The 12,736-nt window shown below is 36.0% G+C and overlaps 7 protein-coding genes across 7 annotated transcripts; 3 read left to right on the top strand and 4 right to left on the bottom strand.

Annotated features, from left to right (window-relative positions):
• Positions 1 to 619: 619 nt before the first annotated feature.
• On the top strand, positions 620 to 1,664 carry RHIMIDRAFT_238945 (uncharacterized protein; the record flags this gene model as incomplete). Its single annotated transcript, XM_023609067.1, has 3 exons — positions 620 to 654; positions 702 to 852; positions 1,260 to 1,664. 3 exons carry the CDS (start codon positions 620 to 622, stop codon positions 1,662 to 1,664), a joined length of 591 nt encoding a protein of 196 aa, XP_023465218.1.
• Positions 1,665 to 2,572: 908 nt separating this feature from the next.
• On the bottom strand, positions 2,573 to 3,637 carry RHIMIDRAFT_293035 (uncharacterized protein). Its single transcript, XM_023613949.1, has 2 exons — positions 3,450 to 3,637; positions 2,573 to 3,390 (listed from the first exon to the last, which is right to left on the bottom strand). The coding sequence occupies exons 1-2, from the start codon at positions 3,507 to 3,509 to the stop codon at positions 2,680 to 2,682; spliced, it is 771 nt and encodes a 256-aa protein (XP_023465217.1). The 5' UTR covers positions 3,510 to 3,637; the 3' UTR covers positions 2,573 to 2,679.
• A 938-nt stretch (positions 3,638 to 4,575) lies between these two features.
• On the bottom strand, positions 4,576 to 5,076 carry RHIMIDRAFT_25360 (uncharacterized protein). The gene has a single exon (XM_023611031.1). It carries the CDS (start codon positions 5,032 to 5,034, stop codon positions 4,750 to 4,752), a length of 285 nt encoding a protein of 94 aa, XP_023465216.1. The 5' UTR covers positions 5,035 to 5,076; the 3' UTR covers positions 4,576 to 4,749.
• Positions 5,077 to 5,351: 275 nt separating this feature from the next.
• Positions 5,352 to 6,694, top strand: RHIMIDRAFT_238942 (uncharacterized protein; the record flags this gene model as incomplete). The annotated part of the gene is made up of 3 exons (XM_023609066.1): positions 5,352 to 5,379; positions 5,492 to 5,539; positions 5,616 to 6,694. The coding sequence occupies 3 exons, from the start codon at positions 5,352 to 5,354 to the stop codon at positions 6,692 to 6,694; spliced, it is 1,155 nt and encodes a 384-aa protein (XP_023465215.1).
• A 22-nt stretch (positions 6,695 to 6,716) lies between these two features.
• Positions 6,717 to 8,784, bottom strand: RHIMIDRAFT_238941 (Undecaprenyl diphosphate synthase; the record flags this gene model as incomplete). The annotated part of the gene is made up of 7 exons (XM_023609065.1): positions 6,717 to 6,807; positions 6,861 to 6,969; positions 7,027 to 7,152; positions 7,212 to 7,316; positions 7,386 to 7,630; positions 8,089 to 8,483; positions 8,548 to 8,784. The coding sequence occupies 7 exons, from the start codon at positions 8,782 to 8,784 to the stop codon at positions 6,717 to 6,719; spliced, it is 1,308 nt and encodes a 435-aa protein (XP_023465214.1).
• A 62-nt stretch (positions 8,785 to 8,846) lies between these two features.
• On the bottom strand, positions 8,847 to 11,838 carry RHIMIDRAFT_244684 (uncharacterized protein; the record flags this gene model as incomplete). The annotated part of the gene is made up of 12 exons (XM_023610101.1): positions 8,847 to 8,956; positions 9,006 to 9,292; positions 9,346 to 9,870; positions 9,929 to 10,095; positions 10,145 to 10,322; positions 10,379 to 10,544; positions 10,597 to 10,861; positions 10,916 to 11,053; positions 11,100 to 11,158; positions 11,209 to 11,289; positions 11,342 to 11,371; positions 11,427 to 11,838. The coding sequence occupies 12 exons, from the start codon at positions 11,836 to 11,838 to the stop codon at positions 8,847 to 8,849; spliced, it is 2,418 nt and encodes an 805-aa protein (XP_023465213.1).
• A 287-nt stretch (positions 11,839 to 12,125) lies between these two features.
• RHIMIDRAFT_244683 (uncharacterized protein) lies at positions 12,126 to 12,617 on the top strand (the record flags this gene model as incomplete). The annotated part of the gene is made up of 1 exon (XM_023610100.1): positions 12,126 to 12,617. One exon carries the CDS (start codon positions 12,126 to 12,128, stop codon positions 12,615 to 12,617), a length of 492 nt encoding a protein of 163 aa, XP_023465212.1.
• Between the last annotated feature and the right edge of the window lie 119 nt (positions 12,618 to 12,736).

The following is a 12,736-nucleotide window of genomic DNA, read 5'->3' as shown; positions in this document are numbered from 1 at the left end:
GCGAAATATGAGCTATGTCAAGTTTAATGAACTGTTTGATATTATTTTCTGTCCAAAAGACGCAGTATATATGCGGGCTTGATTGCCCATAACTCAGCTGTATTCTTTAATGCCGCTGATTTGCTTTGCAAACTATTTGTTGGTCATTACTTACAAATGTTGCCAGATAAGCTCATTTAGGGATTCTGTAACATTCTGTAGAGCAACAACGAAGTGCAGCTAGGTAACTTCTAAACAACTGGAAGTTACGTGCACAGTAATGATAAGCTATGGCTTATTTTCTTAATTTACGCACTGCTTTATAGAAAGCAAAGTACAAGCTTTTACGACAGCAAACACCCTCAGCAACTTTTATGGCAGCGTAACAATCCACTATGCGGCTGAAGAAGAAACCGGCAAAGTCAAATTAGACAAGCAACTACAAATCAGACTTAACAAACTAGTGTTGGAGTAAAGAAGCCTGTTATTATCGGCCTTTTGGTAAAAGATAATGACACAGTATCATCAGACGCAAAACTAGCACATGATGCTCCTCTGAGTTTATTTTTGTAAAAAGCATAAATATAAACAAATCTTTAGCAACATTTCTTCCTACAATTATTTCTTTTTTCTTCACAGAATGTCCTCGATATGGTCTGACAACAAGCTCTCTCAGTAAGAAATTCAATATGCGGTTTTGCTTAGTCTTTCTAACTCTTTAGAAGGCATCATGACATGCTCGAAAGCAAAGTTCAACAGTTTGCTGGCATAATTGTTGGATTCATAGTAAAGTTCCTAAATGGGTACTTTTACTTTACGAATGGTGATGTATTCGCTCATGATCACGTTGGATTAAACGATTGCGCTTATGGAGTGAGAGACAGATAGTACGAGGAAGCACCAGTGGCAAAAGCCCGTAGAAAGGCCTACCTTGGACGATCTCAATATTCCATGGTTTCCTGGAATTACTTGTTTGCGGTGGCTTTTTCCTTGGACAAGATAGGATAGTCCTGACATACCTTGGATCGTTCTTATCAAAGCGGAAGCTTAGGGAAATGAAGAGCAGCTAGATGTATGTCTCTTGCTCTAATAGTCTGTGTTCAACACACATGCTATTAAATGATTATGCACGCCGGGATTCCCATCGTCTGTGGGGTTTCCACCTTCGAACGAAGTATACGTCTGGTTTCCCCCAAACTGCGCCGACCTACTATTGGAATCACAAGAGCCAGATAGCTATAAAGCCAAATGTTCATTACTTTGCATGAAAGTTTCTATAGATTTGCACAGTCAATGAAGTTGTTAGCCAGCAAGACATAGTTAATCTCTTCTCTTCTTTTGCTGAAACAAGCGTATATTTAGATATTCAAAAGCACGTACGATCCAATGCAACCAATTTTCAAGAATTGCACTTGACATCAAGCAGTCTCGGCAATGGCTTTGGGTACTCCAAATTCTTGATTGAAACGGCGAAGTTGATAGAAGAAAAAGTAAATGAAGTCGGTAGATATCGTGCTGCTGCTACCCTGGGTCCTACATTCATGAGAAAGCTGCTGGAGATCATGAAAAGTGAGCTCAAGGATGAGCTTTCAAAGCAGTCTGACAGTATTGTGAAGATAACACTGAATAAAGAAAATCCACTTTTGTTGATTCTGTCTTCTGTTTTTGTTTTTGTCTTTTTCTAGAATTATTATCGTACTTATTAACTATTTCACCTCTCTATCTAACCCTATGAGCAGCAGTAGCATCTACACAATCTTCTTGTCAAAGGTTGATGACTTTATAGCATTGCCTATACAACGCAAAATGGAAGTTGTGAAAAAGATGTACAATAGGGATCAAATGTATTGATGTTTTTGTCAACACTCTCCCTTCTTCTTTTTACACTATCCTTTCCTCTTTCTTTGAACTAGTCAGCCTCACCTTGTCTCATCGTTTTATTTGTTGATATACTGCAGTTGAATCAAGATGGAAAGATGGCATGATTAATATCTCGAATTTTGTGGGCTTCTTGCTTTTTTTTTTTTACTTATTTAATGCAAGCTCCCACTGCTGGTTTTGTTTTCCATATTAGTTCGAGCAATAACTCCATATCAAGCATAAATGTGCATATTGGCGTAGAGAACTTGAATATGGAAATTCTGGAAGCTCTGGTAATATAGCCTTATTATGAGCATAAAAGTTAAAAGAAAATGACATTGAAACCTATCCCTGCCCATGACAACAAAACCTATAGTATTCAGACTGTTTAATTTATCCAGGCATTATTCACAATAGCACAGACCATATCCTTTAATGTCTTGGGTGACATGCAAAACCTGTCACTTATGCATTTGTGTTTTTTCCAGCCAATTTCTTTTATTTTATTTGATTCAAGGTCACCTTTGAAATGGAAAAATACTTGTCCATAAAAGGTAATTTTTTAAGCAAAACATGTAGTATGTTATGTTTAAAATGCTTCCAAAACTTATACCTATTCCTAAATATAATGCTGCATTTCATAATGTAATTTATACGTAAATGCAATAAGCCGCAGCTATATTATTTTTGTAAAAGATGTATACTATATTTAAACAGGACCGTGCGATTAACTCTGCAAGAAAAAAAAAAGAAAATTTATTTAATATACAAAAAGGTATACATTGACTATACAAAATTTGCTTGGATCCCCCTTTTTCCCCTTAAAAAGAAAAAAAAAAATCAAGTGCTTGAACGATTACTGTTGACAAACATCATCATAGCATGAGCCGCTGCTGCCGCTGCTGCTGTTGTTGTGGTTGTTGTGGCTGTAGAGGAAGAAGAAATGCTGTTGGTAGTAGATGATATTTCAGGATTTTTGTCTTCTACTAGCAAATTCGGAATAGACAATGACAGGCGTAACTGACTTGTTCTTGTCCAATTTTGATCATCTTCTTGATTGTCCTGCTGTCTATCCTTTTCGGTCATTGCAATAGCATAAGATAAAAAGTCTAGAGAGTTTTTGATAGGGCGATTGTCTGTCTTGAGCATGGCGTTGTCATTGTCATGGATATTGGCGGGTGAAGTTGGCATGGCGGTTGCTATGGAAGCGGTAGTACTGGTAGTATGAGTAAGATGACTACTTTTTCTCCTGTACTTTTTATTTGGTCGTTCTGTAAAATCATCATCCATTAAATCATTTGGAGAAGTGACTGGACTTGATAATGATCTGTTCAATAATCTTGATCTTTTATATTGGCTAGGATGATGATTATTGTGAATGCATTTGTCAATGATATGTTGCTGTGTAAATCTTGGTATTGGTATGTCTTTTATCAATTGTTTTTGTTTTTGTTTCCATAAACATTCTACATCCAGTAATGTATTATTCTCCCAACCATTATTCAATTTGAATTTAGCAAAGCCTAATCTTGCTCTTAGTGATTCAATATGCTATTTTATTAAAAAAAATTAGCATTTATGCAGCAAGGGACAAAATAAATTATATTTACTCGATTTACGTCTTGGTTATAGGCTAAATCTGTTTGGATATATTTAATGTTATTCTGCATAAAAAAAAAACAAGTAAAATGTTCAAGTGAAGAAGAAGAGTAGAAAAAAGAAAAGAGGTTATTCGCATCCTTATTTCGGTTACTATTTTACGCCCCCGCTAGTTTTCTTTAGCTTTTTCTTTTTTTTTTTTTACTATTTTTTTTTTTTATTTAAAAAAATCATAGTTCACGTAAAAAAAAAAAAATAAAAAAAAAAGAGCGCGTCTCGGAGATTAAAATAAACAAATGTGCCCTGATAGATAGTTTCAAAAAAAAAAAAACTGGCGCGGTTAAATTTATTTTTAGCTATGATCATTATTGCTGTTTGGGCTTGTGATTGGCCGTCTGGAAGGTTTTTTGCTTTACCAAATTAAGCAATACATTGACTTGCTTGTGTAAATGATATCGTCCATATTAGAGCTTTGCTTTGCCATTTGGTTTATATACTATCTTAGAAATGAGAACGTGAATTTACGCTTCAGTCATTTGGGTTGAGTCAGAATTCAAAATGAAGAAAAAGTTGTAAAAAAAAGATATACAAATAAAGTAAAAAAAAAAAAGAAAAGAAAAAGCGTGTGTCAAATTTATTTGGCCCGTGTTCAGGAACACTAATATGCGGTATCTTTGGTTTTTTTTTATAAAGCCGGTAATGGCTATCATTACAAGAATAAGCTACTTATGATTCCTCCCTATTCCAAAGTACATCAACGTATATAGTCATAATGTATGAGAAAAAAGTTATTTGCTGTATTCCTTGATCACCTCAATATCATTTTCGCGTTTTTTGACCATGAAAAACTTCCACGTATTCATTTTTTTTTTTTTTTTGCGAATGTCGTCGTCATTTGGCTCAAGTTTGGGTAGATTCTTTTTCAAATATCGAACTGAAGAAATTTCTGAAGAATCAAGATTAATTCAAGTGTAATTATGATAAATTCGTATTTATATCAATGGACAACCTTAGGTTAGGTAGGGACTTTGGTAATATGCAGTTGTGAAGTGACAATATAGGCAGCGCCTCGAGGAAGTGTCCGTAGCATTAACCTTCTCGTGGATTTCCTCGTGCGCGTAGTGCTCAGTCTTTTCACAAACCTTGAATAGTTTGATTTTCAAATTTTATAGTGTATGCGAGTTTTCTTTTCCTTTTCTGGTGTTTGTCTATTAGCATTTGGGTTCCTAAAGCCGTATGGGTGTCATAGTCAAAGTTTTATTCCTGAGTCTGAATTATATTTATTATTTTGTAAAAAAAAAAGGACATTGTTTAGTGATGAGGAGGTGGAGCAGTAGAACCATAACCCAATCTGTCTGGTTGCTCTGTTGGCACGCGCTGATATTCTAATCCACCTGTTTCCAAATCTTCAACATTATCATTGTATTTATGGACAATATAAAATCCATGAACAATACCCGGTACTGCGCCCAGAATGCAAAGACAGACGTTAATGAGCAACTCCACACTACATCCTGTCTTGACTGCAACCGCTGCTGGTGGAAACAGAAAAGCGAGAATAAATAAAAAAATATCTCTATTGGAGTAAGGACCCATACTGAAAGAATAGAAGAAAGCGAAAGAAAAAAGAAAAAAAAATCGAAAATCAAATCGTATATCATAAAGCCCTTTCTTTTTCTCTCATTCAAATCCATGAAGGTTTCTCCCATTTTTTTACTTTCTTTCTTTATTTCGTTGGTTGTCTAATTATGCCATTGATCAATAAAGAGCTTTTTCTTCTGTTGACTAACAAGGTGCGCAGTAGAGAGTTTATGTTAGAAGGAGGATGTGTAACAAGCATATCATGTGTGCCACTCCCTTTATAATAAAAAAAGAGGGCTTATTTTCTATCTTTTCTTTTTTTCTCTCAAAGAATGGATAAAGAAAATAATAGCTCAGAAGGTAAAAGCAAACATTGCTGCATAAATTTCCTATTAATGTTAATGCATCACTAAAACAGGTAGTCTTTAACCCTTAATATATTAAACGCTATCTTACATAACAACTAAAGTAGTAAATAATATTGATGTTTCAAAGAACCTTCAGACTGTAAATTCATCAGGTAAAAACAACAGTCAAATGCTGTATATAGTTGATGTTAATAGAAGCTAAAACACAGGCACTTTTTTTTGTTATAGAAAAAGAGTTGCCGTCAAGTATCAGCAATGCTGCTACTGCTACTGTTATTGCTAACACTAGTAATACTGTGAATACTGCTTCGCCTATTACTCCTATCCCTACTGTTACTGCTACTGCTACTACTGTTACAGACACCAATACTACCACTTATTCTACTTCCAACACTTCTCCTGTTACAGAATATATTGACCAAGACTTTTTAAAATTAACTCGAATTTATGAAAAAAGAATACATCAATCAAACACTGGGCTCAATTTTCACAGGATCATGAGCAGGGTTCAACCGAACGAGAAACAAGATGCTAATGTTCCCAAAGATTTGCAACAAAGCATCTCAAAGCTTGAACGTGAAACAGATACAGAAATACAGGAATTACTCGAGTATAAATCAAGACAAGAGTTAACTGTTCAGCAAGTACTCGACAATTTAGATAAGGACATTCAAAGGAGTGAAGCTGAACTTAAACAGCAATATCACGCTTTGATAGACCTTGAAAACAAACTGAAGGGTGTAAATAGGCAGTATGAACTAGAAGACACGATAGATCAAGAGCTTCAAGCACTCACAGGCTCAATAAAGTCACTCGCAGGCACGTTTCAGACAGCTGATAATCCATTCTTGCGTATAAGCAATATTGTGTTTGGACAGATCATATTCCTACCTTCAGCTCATTTTGGAAAGAGTGTCAATGTCATCAACCAACTCTTTTTGGAAGCAGATAAACCAGAATGGAAGATATTGTTGGATAAGCAAATGGCTAAATGCTATGAAAAGGAGATTGGCTGTTCAGAAGAAGTTATTCAGGAGTTTAAAGGATTATTTCTAAAGGCAGGCCTCGTCTGTCAATCAAAACCACAGGATGATTTGATACGTGATTGCATTACAAAGGCCTATAGACTAAGACGATTTGCAGTAGTTCGATACCCAGGTTTTTTGGATAGAGCAAGAGCTCATTATGAAGGCAAGATGAAGAAGCCACGTAGTATAGAAAGCTCAAAAGGGCAATCTTCATGGGTACAAGAAGGCATTCGGAAGTTTAAAAAGCTGACAGAGAACAGACACTCGGTTCATGAATAAGGAAATCTATTTATTTACAACATCATCGTCCGAAGCGCTGCTCTACTTTTGAAAATCGATACAAGGCTTTAGAAAATAGTGTATAATTTAAAGAATGGTGATGACTAAAGTTACTATTTATAAAATGAGATCAAGCTACACATGACTTTTTTTTTTTGTTACTTACATGAACTCTGTGAGCTTAATATGCCACGGAGAATATCCATCTAAAGATAGATAATGATGAGGAAGGCCGTTATAGACAATCATTAAATCAGAGTCTGAAAAAGAATCTTCTATACATGACTTTAATACATATCCCCTTTGATGTTTTCCCTTTTCTCTTACTTTACCATGCATATGTTTATCTACTAGGCCAATATGAACATCATTTACATTGATTTGCTTGGCCATTCTTTGTACAACTGCGCCCATATGTGATTTACCACTTTCACCTGATAAAAACGAAAGTTTTATGTCTATATATAACAATAGCTGTTATCATTCGTATTCATCAACTCTGCTCTTATTCTCTTACAGTTTTCTTGTTTTGTTGTTCTCTTTGTTGAATAAGCCTTTATCCATTCATTCAATGTTTTGCTTTGTTGCTTGTATAAATCAACAGAAATATATTTCATCATACCTTAAAAGAGTGTAAATTCAATATTCCCAAAAAAAGAACATATTCATATAAATATATACACAATATTACCTGATGCATCATATACAGATATTTCTCTAATACCAAACTCCCAAGCCCAGCAAGAGACTGAACACACATTGTTTATAATTTCCTCCCAGTCTTTATGACTCCTTGTACTTGCTAATTCATTGGAAATATGAATACTGAGATGTTTTGGTATCTTTGTCAATTGAGCTCGATCATATTGAATGCATTCAAATATCTCTTTCTCGGTCAATCGATGTATATACACAATGCAGTACTGCCATGTAGTCCTGAATGATATATAGATGATATATATAAAATGTAGTGTATGAAGAAGAATAACACATAATAAGTCATAGGCTGCTGCTGTTATTGATGATGATATCCCTTGTGTATTTGTACAACTATCCAGCTGTATACAAGGATACTCTACTATACTCTTCTTTATCAACCCTTCTTCTTCCTTTGTAATTGTCGACATGACTTTTTTTTTAAAAAACCAAAAGAAAGTAAAAGAATAAAAATAAAAAAACCTTCCATTTGTCAAACAAACGGGCTTTCAAAAAAATAGAATAAAAAGGAAACAACCACACACAAAGGGACACACTAGAGGCTGAATCAAACGTTTGCACGTATACAGTGTCTGGATACAGTGTTTCACCAAATGAGATTTTAATCATTCATCATAAGCAGATTCTATTTGTGATGTAGACATAGTAGAGGTACTCCCCTTTTTCAAGATGGATACCCTACACCATATTTATTGGTCAATAATTTACTCTTATCATAATCCCCTTTGTCGGTAACTTTGTAACTTTTGTCTGGATCTGGCAGACAAGACACAGCCTGCTTCTTTTCTGTCTTTATCCAAGCTAAATATAGAAAGAGAACAACCAAGAAGGTGGCCCATATGGCAAACAAAATATAGACCACGAGACTTGCTCCCCTTATTCTCATTCCCAAGGATACGTTCAATAGAGCCATAGTAGCTAAAAATCGTCCTAACCATATATGCACATGGTTATTCCACGGGCGTTTGGCTGGCAAGCGATTATGCTTTCGTCGATATCGAAATACAGAATGATTTACAACACCCAGGATAATTTGTATCCATGTGCCAAGTGACAGAATGGTTCCAATCATCTATAAAGATCAATCATTATTCATTACTTTTTTTTTTAAAAAAAAAAAAAAAAAAAAGACATACAGAATGAGGCCTCAATTTGATCTCACCAGATACGCTAAAGATAAGGCCGGCAGACGCTGTAAATGGTAAAAGTACAGCAGTTGCCATGACCGCCATATGAAACTTGGGTCCCCATGGTAACTGCTTCTTTCTAGCGTACATATTGCCTGCAATAGCAAGTGGCACGGCCACTAGCCATACAAATGCCATCAGTCCTCCGTGGATATAAGATAACTTTGTTCTAACAGCTTGATCCATAAAGAAGAAAACAAAGAAGAAAACAAAGAAGAAGGAAATAGAGAATAAAGAGCAGTTTATTTTTATATTATTTTGACTGCATTAGTCAGGTTTTCTACAGGCTCTTTTATCTCTTGAGGAATGTACTTTAATATTTTTTCATGTATCTGACTTCTTTCCGCGTATATAGCATCTACGTTTTTCAAGTGAGTATAGTGATTTATATCAATGAGTGCATTTACCTTCTGATACAGATTCATGCCCGCTGTAACCGGACCTATCATCATCAAGTGTATCAAACAGACAGATTTTAGCACATATCTCATGAAACTCATTGACTTGCTCCTCATCATTATAATTAACAACAGAAGCCACGCTTGTACGCAAATAGTTAATAGTAGCCATGGTCTCCTTTTGATCAATATCTCCTGTCTCTCTTAACGTTTGAACCGTTTCACGACACAGTTCTCTCAACTTTTGCATGCGTATCAGAAATAGACAGTGGTTGTATACTGTACTTGCCTCTGGTCTAAACCAAAAATTCAATTAGAAAAAGAATACATGCTTTGGATCATCTCTTACCTTCTTAATTTTAGTTCCCAGAGGTCATCCAACCTTGTAGGTAAATCGCCTTTACCTCCTGGATTTCCGCCAAACATATAATGTGTCTTGGATACAGGATCATATACCATCTGATGAGCATATCTCGGTATCGGCACATCTGACCTTGACGGCAGGCACTCCAGTATTTCGTGCTCATACACTTTTTCCCACGCGTTTGCCTTGATCGAGTACACATAAATCACGTCCCTTATTCGCTCCAGTCTAGAACTACGTGTGTATCCTGCAAAAATGTACATTTCCTGAAGTTCCTCATCTATTGTCACACGTTGCGTCAAGCCGGCTTCTGCGCTAATGTCACTTGCATGCCCGTAGTCTATCTCTTGAAAAAAGTTTTGTGGGATGCTGTATTTATACATGTCATAAAAGTATTCATAGCCGCGTTGGCCACCAAATATGTAGATAGTCTTGTTGGTTTTATCAACAACCATTGAATGCCCCACTCTGTTTGTCACTGAACCGTCGTGCGTATCTGCATCATCGAGCCTATAATGGAACCATCAGTAAAATAGGGGGGAAAAAATGTAGTAGCGTCTCTATATACCTTAGGATGTCCCATTCTTTTGATGCTATATCGTACGCATAAAATCCACTGTGTACTGGCACATCGGGACCACGATTGATGACTTTACCACCACATACATAAATCTTTCCTTCATGAGAATCAATGCACATTTGGTGATCAAATACTAGCTCTGGTCCTCCATGTTTCTAATCCAAACTGTTATGTTTTGACAAATAAGCCGATTGTTTAACTTACTGCTGTATGGTCACACAACTGTATCCATTTGTTCTGTTTGAGATCATACATGAAAAAATCTGATTCTACTGGTGACGATTGTAATGTTTGACCCACATATTGACCCAGGACAAAGAGTGCGTCCGTTTGAGGATCGTAGCACATTCTATGGCAAGATCTTGGGCCTGGCCCTTTATCACTTGCAGGATACAGTTAGAACATAATGCTGTTGATATTTCTTTTTTTCTTTCTTACCTCTCTGTATCTGAACTCAAAAGGTGCCATGAACTACTCACAATGTCATAACACCAAAAATCACCCAGATCTTCTCCACCATCGTATCCTCCCAACACATAAATAGCTTTTTCTTTTACGTCAATGCACATTTGGTGGCCTCCTCTGCCACAAGGCACTCCGTGTTCTGTTGATGGCATATTTAGAAAAGAGTTGTAGTTCATAATCTTTTCGCTTACCGCCTGTAGACTTCAAATGCTTCCAGTGAGCCTTATAAGATGATTTGTCGCAGTAAGCTTGAAATATATTTGCATCGTACAGCTCCTTTACTACTTTTTCAGCATCGTCAAAGTTCCCACATGCTACAAATTGGTAATGTAAATTGGAGAGGATAGGATGTTCCAAGTGAACGTCTATTCTATTTTTTAAGACGTGAAAGACATCCATCATGTTCTTTTGTCTAAAGTATTTCAAACATAATCGTAGTGTTTCTGCTTCTTTAAACTTGAAAATGTGGGTCAGGATGCTTTTGGGTCTATTGAGTACCTGTCAACCTACATCTTTGTATTCTTGAAATACTTTGTTTACAATCGATCTATCACCTATGCCTCGTATTTCCAAGTACCATATGCTATAATTAAAACTTGAGCCATAAGCTGCTAAAGGGATAATCTTGATATACTGAACAGGAACTACCTAATTGCCTATAAGCGGATTTCTACTTTATGTTAATTATATGTACCATATTCTTATACTGATGCTTCAAATCAAATGTTTCGGACTTGGTGTCGTTTTTTAAACCTGCATATACGGTTATGCAATGCGTCTCTTTGTTTTTTGCTCTGTCATACCACCATGAAATAATTCAAGCATATCACTTTCCAGATCCAAACCGCCCAACACTTTGAATTCCTTCAAGTTGCATACATGACCTAAGATAGATGATCAATATTACGCCTTAAGTCATCCCCCCTTCCCCTTTACTTTGATGGTATTTTCCAAAAGTGATAGAGCCTATTAAAGTGTAAAACATCAAGAATGTGTGACACCCATAAATAATAAAAATTACGTGCAATCACTGGTCTTTTAAATTTGATGGTGATGTATTGCTGATTATCGCGTGCGCTACTAGACCAACGAGATAGCTGTTCCATGGGCCTATCTGTAAGCACGTTCTGTGGATGATAGTACAGAGAATATGAAGAATAATCGTGAATCGTGTATTTTAATACTGTATCTTTACACGCGGTCAGAAAAGAAGGTGGAGCAATAACTGTAGTAGAAGGTACTATCGACTGATCATTGACTGTTGGATATTTTAGCTGATTCTTTATATAATTTAAGCACTTTTCTGACTGATTGGACGATATGTAAGGCTCAGGATGATACTCTTTAAGTAATTCTTGTAGCTTTTCTCTTGCAATTAAAGCGGCTTCACCATTTAATCCCGTTAAGCTCTCATCACTTCCAATCCTATTCATTTTTCTCTCCTGAAAAGAAGAAATGAACCATCTCCTCTCTCTTGCTCTCTGTTTTATGTTACTCCTTCGTTCTTTTCCTAGTTGAAATATCAATATTCTTTTAGAGGTCACATGATCGCTCCACTCTGTGGTACCCTTTTTGTTCAAGCCGGCTTAATTCCGTGTTATCCAATGAAACTCCGTATAAATTATCCCCCACCACATCTAAAAAAAGAGATCCCTTTTTTCCCTTTATCTCACCCTCCCTTCTTCTCCTGTCCTTTCCTTTACAAACGAAACAGCATTATATGCCTGAAGAAACCCCTGGACCTCCAAAGAAACGTGCCAAGATTGTGAGTGCATGTGCTGAATGCCGAAGAAAAAAGACAAAATGCAATGGAGAGCAACCTTGCCGAAACTGTCAAAAGTCAGCAGTCCATTGTATTTACCCTAGTTTACAACAAGATGATAAGCGAAATGGACTAACAAGGGCTGCTTTGGAGTCAATTGAAGAAAGGTTAAAAAATATCGAAGACATGTTGAGAGCCGTTCTGTCCAACCAACACACAATTGATCCAAACTTTCAAAGATTGCCTTCGATCCATGATCTTTCGGCATCTTCGGCTTATGACAATAATAATAGTAGTAATAACAATAGTAATGATAATAACGACAACAATAATAAATATGTACCATCCACTGGCTATGCGTATTATCTAAAAGAATCATCTACACCAACAACCATACAACCACCTGTCATCAATACTATGGCTCAACCTATGAAGAAGCGGAAACGATAATCGTCCCATTTTTTGTATTTTATTTCTTCATTGTTATCTGCCACACTTTTGATTCGTTCATTCAAGTAAAAAGTGACTGCTTGTTTGCCTGTCTTTTTTTATAAAGACTTTTTTTCATT

Source organism: Rhizopus microsporus (assembly GCF_002708625.1).
Source record: "Rhizopus microsporus ATCC 52813 unplaced genomic scaffold scaffold_11, whole genome shotgun sequence".
Classification (NCBI taxonomy): Eukaryota; Fungi; Mucoromycota; class Mucoromycetes; order Mucorales; family Rhizopodaceae; genus Rhizopus; species Rhizopus microsporus.
The sequence above is the reverse complement of the archived record's forward strand: the minus strand, read 5'-3'. Positions and strand labels throughout refer to the sequence as shown.

Excerpts from the sequence above, each read along its gene's own strand:
- RHIMIDRAFT_25360 (XM_023611031.1), bottom strand. The coding sequence starts at position 5,034 with ATGGGTCCTTACTCCAATAGAGATATTTTTTTATTTATTCTCGCTTTT.
- RHIMIDRAFT_293035 (XM_023613949.1), bottom strand. The coding sequence starts at position 3,509 with ATGCAGAATAACATTAAATATATCCAAACAGATTTAGCCTATAACCAA. Across the intron at positions 3,391-3,449 it reads ATAACCAAGACGTAAATCGA|CATATTGAATCACTAAGAGC; the intron begins GTAAATATAATT and ends TTAATAAAATAG.